This window comes from Protopterus annectens, chromosome 4.part0 (genome assembly GCF_019279795.1).
Source record: "Protopterus annectens isolate FY-2018-M chromosome 4.part0, PAN1.0, whole genome shotgun sequence".
Lineage (NCBI taxonomy): Eukaryota > Metazoa > Chordata > Ceratodontiformes > Protopteridae > Protopterus > Protopterus annectens.
Genome location: NC_056733.1, coordinates 1,628,957,358 through 1,628,971,348, shown reverse-complemented (window position 1 = coordinate 1,628,971,348; position 13,991 = coordinate 1,628,957,358). Strand labels below are relative to the sequence as shown.

At 37.6% G+C, this 13,991-nt stretch overlaps 1 protein-coding gene across 1 annotated transcript in view; it reads right to left on the bottom strand.

Moving 5' to 3' along the window:
• Nucleotides 1-12,644, bottom strand: part of G3BP1 (G3BP stress granule assembly factor 1) — a gene marked incomplete in the record, with an annotated part of 1,274,318 nt that extends 1,261,674 nt beyond the window's left edge. Inside the window, 1 exon segment of the mRNA XM_044069418.1 lies at nucleotides 12,328-12,644. Coding sequence (XP_043925353.1) covers nucleotides 12,328-12,514 — 187 coding nt within the window.
• Between the last annotated feature and the right edge of the window lie 1,347 nt (nucleotides 12,645-13,991).

Here is a 13,991-nt window from a genome sequence, read left to right as displayed (position 1 = left end):
GTGCTCCAGGATCGCGATGGCTGCTTAGAGTCTTACACTACTCTTAGACTCCGTGCAAGCCATCGTGAATCCTGCTGTATATCTATACCTAGCTGTAAATTTAATGCCATTAATATGGGAAAAATAACTCACTATATGTTTGCAGATGGAACAACCATCACATGGAACAGTGCCTTTATTTGTACTTAAACTCTGACCAAGATTAACATCTGGTAAATAAAACTGATTATGAACTAGTATGTCAGACACATTCCTAGCTCTTTTATATGCAATACTCACAAAATCAGGTAGTATAGAGTTCAAAATTGTATCCCTTAAAAGCATAGGCCATAGACTATGTGCTTTTTTAAACTACTTCCTCAGTTATAACATTATAAGTAGTCACTAAAAAAAGTCCTTCTGGCCTCCATCATTCACAACTGTATTGGTGTGTTTATTTCCACTTGTACAAACATTATATTTCCCACTAACATGGGCACTACAAAGATCTCCCTGAGGGTTGACTGGATACCTCATATCCATAATTTTTTGTTTAGCTTCCCTGACCAACTGAGCATCATAGCCTCTTTTAATAAACATCTCCTCTGCTTCTGCTATTTCTCTGTCAAAGCTCTTGTTAAGGCTACATAGCCTATTCATTCTTAAAAATTCATTATGAGGCAATACCTTGACCAAATGTTTGGGGTGACAACTATTCCCATATAAGAAGACATTTCTATGTTCAAATTTTCTATGAAGGCTAGTTGTAAATCCCTCTAAGCGGTGTGCTGGGCTGCTGCCTGTGTAATTGGCTGATTATGATACATTTCACCTGTCAGCTATGCTAGCTCTCCTTGATTAACTTCCTACTGCTGTTTTCCCTTCCCATTACCTTCCTGTTTAAGCCCAGGGGTGCGCCGCACAAACACAGTGCTCAGATGTGCACGGAGCTGCTATTTCCTGGTTTACTTTTTTTTCCCTTTAAAACACTGTGCACGGCACTCACACCTGCTTAGGCAAAGTAAAGTGTGCTTGGCATCTTCAGACACACCCCCCTTGCTTAGCTCTGCTAAGCTAAGGACAAACCCGAGCCACAGGGCTCCAATAAGCTTACAGTATGCCTGACACACCCCTCTATGATGTTAGCTAGCTCTTAGGCTTGCACCATGGTCTTCCTGTACTGACATGGTTGGGTGCAGGCTAGGCATGAGGGGGGATCTGGGATTCAGTATCATTCCCCTCATTTGCATAGGATTGCCTGCTAATGCCTAGTTACAAGTCTGAAACTGAGCTTTCCCCCTTAACAACCACTATTCACTGGCCATGTTGTTTCCTGCCTGCCATTGAGTATAATGGCAAAATTGTGATTTTGGATAGAATGCTTATTTCAAGTTTTTTTTTTTTTTTTTATTTTCATACGAATCCCATTTGTGCTCCACTGCCCTATGCTTAAACAGCCGAAATCGGCTAAAAAAAATAAAAGTTATTTTTTTTTATTTTTGCAACTGTTTCCATGCCAATTGCCATATATTTGGACATTGGCATGCGTTCCACATTATATACACCCTTTATTTGGAGCTGTCATGGTTCCGTTTTGTAGTTTGCAGAAATGTACTCGGTTACTAACCGATTACATTTCTGCAGACTACACTGCAGACTCCACTAGTCCTGCATGGCCGACTGCCGGCTTCCTGGATCACAAATTCACCTCATTTGCATGGTTTTCACCTGTAAATGAGGTAATTTGCATACAGGAGCTATGTGCATGCAGGAATAGTGCAGGAGTGCTTGTGCACATCCTGGAAGCTTATTCCTGGATCGCACAGTGGCCATATTGCCTCCAGCAGCTCCTGCACTATTCTTGCACACCATGCAGAGCTTGCTGAATCCTGGGGGTAGTTGTTAATATGTGAATTATTGTAATAGGAAACTTGAATGTGAACTTAAGAAGTGATAAAAAATAAGACAAGATGCTAAATTTATGAGGGAGGCTCTAAGATGTGGAAAATTAAAGCTATGTGATAATAAGCATTGGGCATGTAAGAGTGGGCAGATGAAAACAAAACTTGATTACTTTTTCATTACAGAAAACTTAAAAAAGTGAAAGAGCAATTCCAGTTGTTTTTCCAAATCATTTAGCTATATGGATTGAAAGTGAGAAAAATAATTATACGATTTCAGATGATAAAGCAATAAGAAAGTTTATAGGAATTGTTTTGAAAGAAGTAAGATGCAACAGGACATCATTAAAAAAACATTATATTATGATGGTAGATGCACATAGGCTGAATGGAAATCGAGCTTTAAAAAGAAGTGTACAGAACTGTTATTAGAACTGCAGTTCTATGATACACAGAAATGAAATCCAATTTTGAGAACAAATTATGGTAAATTTAGAAGAAAATACTAGGGATTATTTTGAAAAAGAATAGGAGTTGTATAAAGAAAATCAAAGGAAAGCGAAATCACTACTATTTAAGGAAAGATATCTGTTGAGAAAGAAGAAAGGATGTTTTCCCATATTTAGGGAACCTTAACTATGAGCAATAGCAGGACCTTTAGCAAAATCAGAGAGACCTGAGAGTCATGGAGGCTGCAGTGCCTTAGACTATATGATTTTTTTTTTCATTCACTCAATCACAAAGATACATCTGAGGAGTATTCACTTGAGAAAGAGGCTGTGATTGCTGGGCAGATTTATGTGTGTGTGTGTGTGTGTGTGTGTGTGTGTGTGTGTGTGTGTGTGTGTTCGTTCCTATGAATATATGTGTGAGTCTGTCTGTGCTTGTGGATATAAAATACTTCTTCCAACAATAGTTACATATGCAACAATGAGTGTGAAACATTAGGCTGATGATATATTTGATATCAAAAATAAAAAAAGTATATTCTACTATTAAACATTATTAAACATTTCAACAGATAACCATTTATCTAAGTATAATAATGCCCTACCAAAAGGGCATTATATGAGGAAATAATAAACCTTACAGTGGCAACAAGGCCCTCTGTCTGCAATGTTGGGTTTCAAAAGTCTTTCTGTAGGAGATGTTATTTCCTAAATAATGCCACCATGTTAGGCATTATTGCTTACAAAGATCTGCATCTCCTGTTCATCTGGCACAAGAAGGACAGCAGGACAGCTAGACTGTGTGTGTGTGTGTGTGTGTGTGTGTGTGTGTGTGTGTGTGTGTGTGTGTGTGTGTGTGTGTGTGTGTACAGCAAAGTACATCCCCTATTCATTATATAAATGAAAAGGAAATGGGACAGGAAAAAACTTCTCGACAAACTCAAAAGCACTCAATAATAACATCTAACATTGCACAAACAGCCACACCCAGTGAAGCCTCAAATTCCAAGCCTATAAGACAAACCAATACACTACCCAGGACTCTAGTAACAGAGGACTCCATTGTATGACATACTGATATCCCACTCACCAGGCTAAACAATAAGAAAACAGTCAGTTGTCAGAAACCTGGGCAGTGAAGGCAGAGTAGATCAGCCAGCTAGAGGTGAAGGAAATGAAGTGCCTGAGACAGGTGGTAGGATGCACACTGTGGGACAAACAAAGAAACGATGACATCAGAGCATAAGCCCAAGTAACTCCAGTTGCAGAGAATGTTAAAGAGAACACATTATGGTGGTTCAGGTACATGTGCAGGAAAGCAGAAGACAATCCGGTGAAAAGAATTTGGGAGAGAGGAAAAAGGCAAGAGGAAACAAGGGCATCCAGCAAAGAGATGAATGGATTGTGTTAGAGAAGACCTGTAACAGTCAGGGAAGACGTGTCGAAGTAGGTAGGAAAGTGGCATTGAATGACAGAGATGGTGACAGTTGACACAACACAATGACACCATGTAGAAAATAGGGGAAAGGGTGTTGATGATGAAGATGATGATGGTGATTGTACACTTGCTGCAAAAATGTGAAAAATACCAAATTAATAATTTATAGAATAAGGACTGCCTTCTAGTTCTAGACTAGCTAGAATGGATTAAGGGTACTGATGAGAGGGTTAAAGCTGATCTATAGCTAAAAAGGACTTTGCTACATGTATGAGCTCTAGGCATTAGGCCAAACAAATCTCTAGCCTTCTGAAAAAGACAAAACAATTAAAACACATATCCATGCAATCACTGTTAAGGACTGACTGTCAACTGAACTAGAGCAGATTGACTGGGAGTTAGCAAAGTTTGAGGAAGAACTGTGGCCATCAACAACTACAACAAAGGAAAGATAGATCATAGGAGATTGAAAAGTAGCTCTGCTCACTTCCATTAAATTAGGTGGTGTCTGACATAAGGAAAAGATTAGCAAAACCAATAGTTAATAGGAACGTATTACAGATAATTAGGATTCCCTAGTCAAGCAAAGCTTTAGGTAAAGATGCACTGACATCTACAGTGTATAAATCACTCCAAGGATGTTTGTTGGAATTCGTAACATTAGTTTTCAATTAAATCCTTTACTCAAATGATCTCTCAATTTACATGCAGGATTCTAGAATAGATGATATTCCTATGTATAACAAAATCCTACACTAGATTAAAAGTATAGGCCAATTTCCCTTAAACATGGAAGCTAGGTTGTATAAATAGCATATTAAGAATGTAATGCCCTCTTTAACTCACAGTGCCTAAGCTGGATTTGTCAGAAACATAATATGTTCAGACCACTTAAGGCACTGGTAACACTGGTGTAGGGACAAGATAATTATTCTAACCCATCACAGACTATTCTAGTAGACTGAGATGGCATTTGACTCAGTGTGTGAGGATTTTCTATGAGAAGTAATGACCTGGATGGGACTCTCATTAGTTCTTACTTTCTCTCTTAGCAGCACTCCAATATGCTACTCCTGCCCTCACTAACCTGCACAACAGCTTCTTTGGAATCTTGAACAATGGTACAATAAAATTGTCTAATTCACTGTTAATTTGCCTAACAGATCCCCTCACGGCCTTGTATTCTCAAAAATAAACTGGATAGAACTGTTCATTCAATACTCACCTCTCAGATGAGCACCCTTCCTGAATATACTCCTGCAGTGACATAACTCTAGCAGACCTCCCATCTCTTAAGATAAACTCCTAACTCAACTATCTAAATTCCAAAACTCATTGAGAGATGCTGTCTACTCCAATTATATCTCCAAGATATGGAATGCCAAACTCAGCTCACTTACAGAAGTAGAGAACAAACTTAGCTTTAAGGGGAAACCGCCGTAGTCATCTCCTAAATGCCATATTATGTTGACGTTCAGTTCCTACTGGCTGACTGACTATTATACTATCTACACTTTCTTCTTGCATGTTCATCTCTGCTTCTTACCATCCTTCATCACTGATGTACTGTAAAACATCTCTTCTCCTTAACTTTCACGTTCACTACCTCCACAAATGCCTTGACCACCATTTACCTTCCTAATGATCAAAGCACTACTACTTTAGAATCCATTACATTGCCGCAACTTTGTAACCCCCCAAATATTGAAAAGTGCTTTTGAAATTTACTGGCTGATTTGTATTGTAAGAATTTTAACTCATTGTAAGATGTGTTTTTTTATGTATGACTGTATGTAATTGCATGTAGTCTATCAAATATCCTGACATTTGTCTGTGCCTCCTAGACAGTAGGATCATTGAATTTGTATTAATAAAATTCTGGGATACATTTTATACAGCTGTGCATATATGGAAAAACTTCCATCAGCTAAACTGGCAGATGCAATGGAGATGATGTTCTATCCCGACCTATATGATACATTTAGAGAGTCACCAATTATATTTCCTAATAAATGGCTGAAAAAATTGTCAAGCTGGTATTAGTTTATATTTGGGATGGAAAATGTAGGAAGGTTCAGGAATTTGTGCTATTTGCTATAAAAAAAATGAACTGAGGTATAGGCTTCAATAATATTACGAATATGCTATAGTGTACGTTCTACATAAAGACTTGACCTTTGACTGTATAGCATGTCCCTATGGGCTAGGCTTGCAACCCAGATTCTCAATGGTTTCTATATAAGACTATACATTGTGCTTTGGAAATAGACTACCATTGTATCTAAAAGGCTGACATTTTTTGCAAGCTGCGCATCACATGTGTAAGCATCTAAGTGTTTCCAGTGGCTTTCCTTATCTAGGAGCCCTGGACACTCCCATATGGGGCCATCCTGCATTAAAAATAGTGGAAGAAGTAAGATGGTGGTATGACTGGACAATGTTATGTATGAAGGAGATGTATCATTTGATGCAGAGGTAGGCATGGACTGGAGTCAACTTTTGTATCATTTACTTCTTTGGCCACTTATGAAGTAGAGATTAGGGACACTTTGAGATATATCCAGTTATGAAATGTAGTCATCTTCTCATCATTTAAAACATTTATTAAAGCAGATACTCTACTACTGGAGAAATATTTGAAGGGGGCAAGAAGAATAAAGACGTAGTGGTGTTTAAGCATCTCAGAAGTTAAATCAGATAGATTCTGATCAATGCGGCACCATTCAGAGCAAGTGATTAAAGGGTTGGCAGGGCAATACCGCCCTTCAGCTATGTTATCTCAAATTCAAATGTTAAGTTTATTCAGATTCAAGTCTACTCAGCACCAGCCCTCATTGTATGAACATCATTTGAAAACAATCCATGGAGGATGCGCACTGTAAAATTTATTTATTTTATTTATTTATTTTATTTTACATTTGTTGACCGGGATGGTCCGACTGGATACATGTCCATTTTCAGCGGAGGCCCGGGGAGAAAAGCTCCACATTAACAGTAGGAAAAATACTAATTAAAGAAAAACAATTTATTTTCTTTGGTAGTTTAAACAAAAAGATAAAAATACAATAAAGTATATAAAAAAGACTACCCTAGTTATTGAGGCGGAAAAAAAGACAGACACAGGATACAACATGCTTTTTTCTCTTTCTAGTCTGACCATGAAGAAGAAAAAAAAAAACTTATGACTAGAGTGCAAGGGGAGGGGGGGATAGAAGGGGAAGAAAGAAAGAAAGGGAAGAAAGAGGAAGAAGAAAGGAGAAGAAAGAGAGAGTGGTCATCTGGGATTTTAAAAGGTTAGACCTGAGAAGGAAGAGCTCACTAACTAAGGGAGAGTTAATCTGGACTTGCACATTGGCAGAGCCAATGTGATTTGAGATGGTGAATTAGTCTTTTTTTGAATAGGTTTAGGGAGGAAATGATGGTGAGACTGGGGGAGGAGTTCCATTTTTTCCAATGGCATTGGCAAACAGTGCATCACCCCTGCTATTGGACTTGATAGTTTGAGCAAGTAGCTTATTTGAGGAGCGTAAACTATTGAGATTATTGTGCGGTTTAATTAATTTTATCAGTGCAGGAGTTTTATCAGGTTGTTTCAGAATTTTAAAAGCCAGAATTAGTTGGCTTTGCTGGAGAAGGTTAGGAATTGATCCACCCCAAGTTTTTAGGTTGTTACAGTGATGAGTTCTATAAGGCATCCCGGTTACAAATCTGGCAATATGATTATAACAGGATGATAGTTTATTAAGGTCAGTTATATTAAGATTCGTAAGAATGGGGGAGGCATACAGGAGGGTAGAAAGAAGATGAGAGCGGCAATGGCCATTTTGCACATGGAGTGAGGAAGGATTTTAGCGATAAAGTGACCCGATTTTCTTGTTAACAGTTTTAATAGTCTGATTGATATGTATATCAAATCTAAGTTTATTATCAATGGAAACCCCTAATAGTTTAGTATAGGGATCTGGGGAGATAGTAGTTCCATTTTTGGAATATATAGTAAATGTTGTGGGTATGGACTTTTGTGCGGGGTGGAAGAGGACCAATTTGGTTTTCTTGGATTTAGAATCAGTTGTCCCAATAGCCAAGTCTCAACTGCAGTAAAACAGGATTGTGTTTTAGTTAATAGGTTGGCAAGAGATGGATCCGAACAGACTAATGTCGAGTCGTCTGCATATTGAATACAGATGGCATCTGGGATTGCTTTGTAGAGGTCATTTATAAAGATTGAAAAGAGAAGAGGTCCCAGTATGGAACCTTGGGGAACTCATATGGTGTTGGGTAGGAGGCTTGAAAGCTTATTCTGCCAGAGTACCGCTTGTTGCCTATCAGAGAGATAGGCATGAAACCAGGCCAAAGATTGGTTATCTAAGTAGAGGTTTTTTAGGGTGTTATGAAGTAGTTGGTGGTTCACCATATCAAAGGCCTTTGATAGGTCCAGAAAGAGAGCTGATGATATTCTTTTCTCATTCCTGTTATGGTGAATAGAATCAGTAAAAGAAAGAAGGGCAGTGGTAGTGCTATGATGGGGTCTGAAGCCATGTTGTGAGCTGGTTAACAGGTTGTTCTGGGTAAGATAGTAGATTAGTTGTTTGTGTATGCACTTTTCCATAATTTTGGCTAATGGAGACATTATAGCTATGGGCCTATAATTTGATAGTTCCGTAGATGAGCTACCTTTATGGAGTGGTATCACATGGGATATTTTCCAGATTGAGGGGATTGTAGATTCAACTATGGTGCGATTGATGAGTATCGAGATGGGGTAGGCTATGACGTCAGCAGCCTTTTGTAAGTATTCTGCTGGGAGAAGGTCAGCAGAGAGAGTAGTTGGTTTTAGTTTCTTCAGTAAGGATCGAATGTAGTCAGTTGAGACAGTTTGAAATTTAAAGGTGGGTTTGGACATTAGGATGTTATCTATCTTAGGGATGTTGGCAGCTGGTAACTGGTTAGCTAGGGATTGTATAGTGTTAGTAAAAAAGGTGTTAAAGGAATTGGCTACTTCTTCTGGTATTTTATCACATAGCGTTTCTGGAGTGGGAGTTGACGATTTGCCTGGATGGAGTAGATTATTTAAACCGGCCCAGAATTTTTGAGGGTTATTTTGGTGTTTTTTTTGTAGTTGGCAATAACTTTTTTTGTCAAGTGTTATGGCCTTTTTGGTCTCATTGCGTTGCTGTTGGAATTTAATGCGGTCAAGGGGTGACTTGGTTGCTCGCCATTTATCCCAGGTTTTGTCTCTAGCTTTGATTAGGCATTTTGTGTCTTTTGTCAGCCAGGGTGCTATTTGTGTTTTGGTTCTGATTAATCTTTTGGGCATGAGACTCAAGTATGGCTAGAAATGTACTATTAAATTCTGAAACTGCCTCCTCTAAGGGGAGATACTTAAGGGATGCCCATTTGTAGGCTTTGAGCTCTATCAGAAACTTTGTATGGTCAAAGTGTTTCCTATTTCTAACCAATCTATACATGGGTGGTTTAGAGGATATTTCCTTGTTTTTCCTTACGCAGGTGATAAGGTGGTCACTAAGGTCATTTGGAAGGGTCCCCGACATGTAGTTATGTAGCTGACTGTTTATTAGGATCCAATCTAGGATACTTTCTTTTTGTTTATTGTTACCTACTCTGGTGGTGGAAGATATGGTCTGTTGGAATCCATGTAGATTAATGTGCGTGGGGTTAAGCTCGGAGGAACATTGGTTCCAGTCCAGGTTAACATCACCTAAAATAATGGTTTCTTGTGGGTAATTGTTTGATAGCCAGCTAAGAATGTTCTCCAGTGTCTCAGAGTTTTTCCCGGGGGGGATGTAGATCACAATTAGATTAATTCTTTTCTCTTTGTTTAGTTGTAGTTTTAGTGCTAATATTTCGGCATTAGAGATCTGGGGTGGCTGAGAGGGGTTGATTGTAAGGAGAAATAAGGACAAAAGAGCAGAAGCCAAAGTAGCTCCAATTGCAGAGAAGGTCAAAGAGAACAGATTATGGTGGTTTGGACACATACCGAAAAGCAGAAGACAATCTGGTGAAGAAGATTTGGGACAGACCAGAAGAAGGCAAGAGAAAACTAGGGTGTCCAGCAAAGAGGAATATGGATTATGTGAGAGAAAATCTGTGACAGTCAGGCATGAGTGTTGAAGGAGATAGGTGAGTGGCATTGAATCACGAAAGATGGCAACAGTGGACACGATACCCCAAATCCATGTAGAAAATGGGAAAAGGAGGTTGATGATAATGATGAGATTAGACGCCAAGGCTAAGCAGAGATCTGGGTTTTGTGCCAATGGCAATATGTGTGGGATTTGGGACAGATTTTCCAATGATACCATACAAGTTCATGAAACGTGTTTGTATTGTTTTGGTGTGGGAATGGGTTGAAGCTCAATGTAGTAATATTGGAAGGGCTTCCGGTCACATCAATAGAAGAAGAATGTCTTTGTTTTCAGTTGCAAGCATTTTATAATTTAGAGTCTATCGTACAATTTTGGATAATGTGAGTGATCATTATATCATTATATCATGACTGTACATTGCCTCTCATAAAAGGTGCCCTTAAAGATCATGTCTAAAGGTTTTACTTACTTTCCTTTACCAATTATTTTTCAATGTTTCACTGCATGAGACACTCTAATGAAGGAATATGGTCTGTAGTTTATTTGTAGTTTATTTTTTTGTGTGTGGGGGCTACTCATTTACTTCCTAGTGTGATGTCATGGTGATTGGCATGCTGATCACATCAGTATGGGTCCCACCTTGATCTGGGTAAAGCTTTCATCAGTTTGATAATAGTTAAAGTTGAGAGCATAAGTCTGAAGGTGCTCCATTTGCATGCTGCTGCATGCCAGATGCTGCTGCTTTCCAAGTGTTCATTGTGTATTATAGTGATGTACTTTTGGCATATTTACTAAAGGGGAAATAAAAGTAAATTACTGCTTTACTTTTCATTGTAAGTGTTGTGTGTTGTAAAGAATTGTACTATAGTTTGCATTTGTTAGTATGTTCCTTTTTTATACTTGCCAATATGGTTTATAAGTGAGATTTTGACAGCAGTAAAGTAATGTAGCTATTAATATATCTAATGTACTATATATATATATATATATATATATATATATATATATATATATATATATATAAAATGTATATTATGCAACTAATATGATATTGCAGTGAAAGCAGTTTTCTGCTATATTTTGATGAGAAGGCTTTTGACTTGCTGTGCTGACAGTTATTTTTTTGAAAGTTTATGTCCTGTGTACATGAAATATGTTGTTTTTTGTTCCCTATTTTCTTATTGTCATGATAAGTGTAATTTTAGAATGAAAGTGTGGCTGAGAATGGATTGTGCCTGCAACATGCCTTACTTTTTATAGACATGATTGTTGTTATTGTAATGAATATTGCATTAACTAATTATAGTTTTCTAAGCAGTTTTTTTCAGCTTGTGCATTACTTTCCTTGCGAGTATTTTTTGATGGAGTTTCATAAGGTAATTATTTCCAAGTGATCGTGTGGTCTATCTGTAATTGTTTCTTTATAACTTTCTTCCACTGATTATGAAATCTAAGTTAGAAAAGCTTTTAGTCTTTCTACTTATGTGTGTCTAACATTGGTTTACAGAGAAAATATTGTTTTATTTTTTAATTCTTTGGTTGGACAAGAATTATTTATATTAGAAGTGACTGTTAACAGTTCAGCCTACAGCTTTACTAAATATAAGTTTTGAAAGTGATGCTAATTTTCATATGTATTATCTTGGATTTTTCTCTTTTGTACCGTGCCTGTATTTTAGGAGGGAAAGTAACACAACAGTCATTTTTAGCTCATTTTTGAAATGTGTTATTGCTGACAAGTTTGCAGTGAACAGTAAATGCAGTAATGTTTTGACATATACACCTTTTGCAAGATGGATCTGTAGAGAAAACATTACCATGTGTTTTGTGTTAAGAAAATTGACGTTAATCAAAGTGACAATTATTTCTTCAAATGTTACATGATATTGTTGTTGTTAGGGGATTGGAGGGAAAGGATGAAGTTACTCATTTTTACAATTTTTACTGGATAATTAGGAGCTGTAAGAGTTTTTTATGCTGGTCAGCAGTTCTTCCCATGTTGCTAGGATGAAAATGTAGGCAAAGCACAGTTTGTATTGTGTGCTCATTGACATACTTTTATTATATTTTTATGAATTATATAAATTCATGGTATATGAAGCACTTCATGTGATATAGCAGTGAATGTCCTCTTCCTTTCTGCTGGTTGTAGTTTTGGACAGAACCCACATATTAAGCAATGTATTTGTCCTATTTTTTTGCTAGTGGGTTTTGCCTTTGTTGGAAAATACTGTCTGATTATGTTATGTGATATAGTAATGGATGTAATTTTGTTGGAAGAGATTTTTAAAGATAAAATATATGATTTGAATCTGTCACATTTATAAGGATAGTTTTTAGGAGGGAAACTAGTATTTGAGGGATGTCTGTATCTTTTGTGCTGGTTGTGTGTTAGAAGTAAAGTAATTTCTTTGAAATGTTTCTCCTATGCTGTTTTTGGGTGGTAGGTTTTGTATGGATCTCTGCTTGTCCATAAACTGCATCAGCTGGTTTTCCACTAGAATCCAATCCCCCATGGACATAAGAAGAATGTTTACCATAAAACCTGTGTAAATAGTCTGGTGCCTGGTTAAGTAGAGTGTAGTACTGCCTCACAAATTCCCGCCCGACCAGCAGGGGACTTGGCTTCTCCATCACCATGTCTTTGGTCAACTGAAACTGAGAACAAACCAGAGCCACACTGTCCCTGCCAAAAATACCTCAGGTACACCAGTTCTCACAGCGTGCTCTACTGGCAGTAGGTATTCACCGAAGGGAATGCACGCAACCCTGTTAGTTTGATTGACAACCGTAATTCACCAATCATAATACCCCAATCACCAATCATTGTAGGCAAAATGGTGTCTACTTATTTCTGGTAATATACTACTGGATACTTTTTTCCTTTTGTGCTGGTTTTGTTTTCAGAGGGAAAGTGACTTATTTGAGCAGTTAACTTTTTGGGGGGTTGAGGGTTGTTGAGTTTTGGAGAGAAAATTATATTTATTGATGTCAGTTGATATTGGGTGGAGTGGGGGTGTTGCAGGGAAAATGCCATCTGCTTTTGTCAAGCAATATTTGGTGGAGGTTGTCAGGTTTTGGAGGGAAATGATATTTACGTATGTCAGGAAATGTTTGGTGGGTGGGTGTTTCAGAGGGAAAATCAAATGGGGGGGGTGTTGGGTTTTTGGAGAGAATATGATATGTGCTTCTGTCAGGTAATGTTTGCTGTAAGATTTGGGGAAAATGGCATTTGCTTATGTCAGGCAATGTTTGGTGGGGTTGTTGGATTTGGCAGTGAAAATGACATCTGCTTATGTCAGCTAATATAGTATTATACAGGTTATATTTATTATTTATTTATTTTTTTTTTGCAGTACTGCTTTTAGAGGGGTGTATTTCAGTTTGGAAAAGCATAACTGTTTATGTCAAGAAATATAATTATTGATTTCATTTTCTTTTGTTGTTATTGTGTTTATAGAAAGAGGCAACTTTGCAGAACATTTTTCATTTTTTTCATGCTAGAGCTTGTTGGGTTTTGGAGGGAAAATTACATCTGCTTATATCAGCTAATGCAGTATTATGCATCCATTTATTTTGCATTTGTGGTTTTTGAGGTAAATTAATGGTTTTGAAATGTATGATTTTTTTTTTTGTCTGTGGTTTCTTGGTTTCATAGGAAAAATCATATCTGCTTATGACAGGTATTGTTTCAGTGGGTGTCATTGTATTTATATATTTTCTTTACTGAAGAAAATTTCTTTGAACTGGATTCTTGTGTCATACTGTAGTGCTTTGTGTTTTGGAGTAGAAATTATTTATTTTATTACAGGTAATACAGTATTTCCCCGGGATTCATGAAGCTTGTGCCAGGTGCAGGCATAGCGTTGGCGTTCCAACACCACATATGGAAGGTGAGTGATCCAGGTATGAGCTGTTTCCATGTGCACTACCTGCATACGCTACACCCGCACAGCTCCCAGCCCCTGTATGCTAATTACCCTATCCAGGAAGTGGTGCAGGCATAGTGTAAGCATGCAGAAATGTAAACCGTAAAAAAACGGTTTCAATTTTTGCAAACATAAAATCAGAGCCATGACAGCTTACCAAACACATGTATTATATTGTCAGTATATAC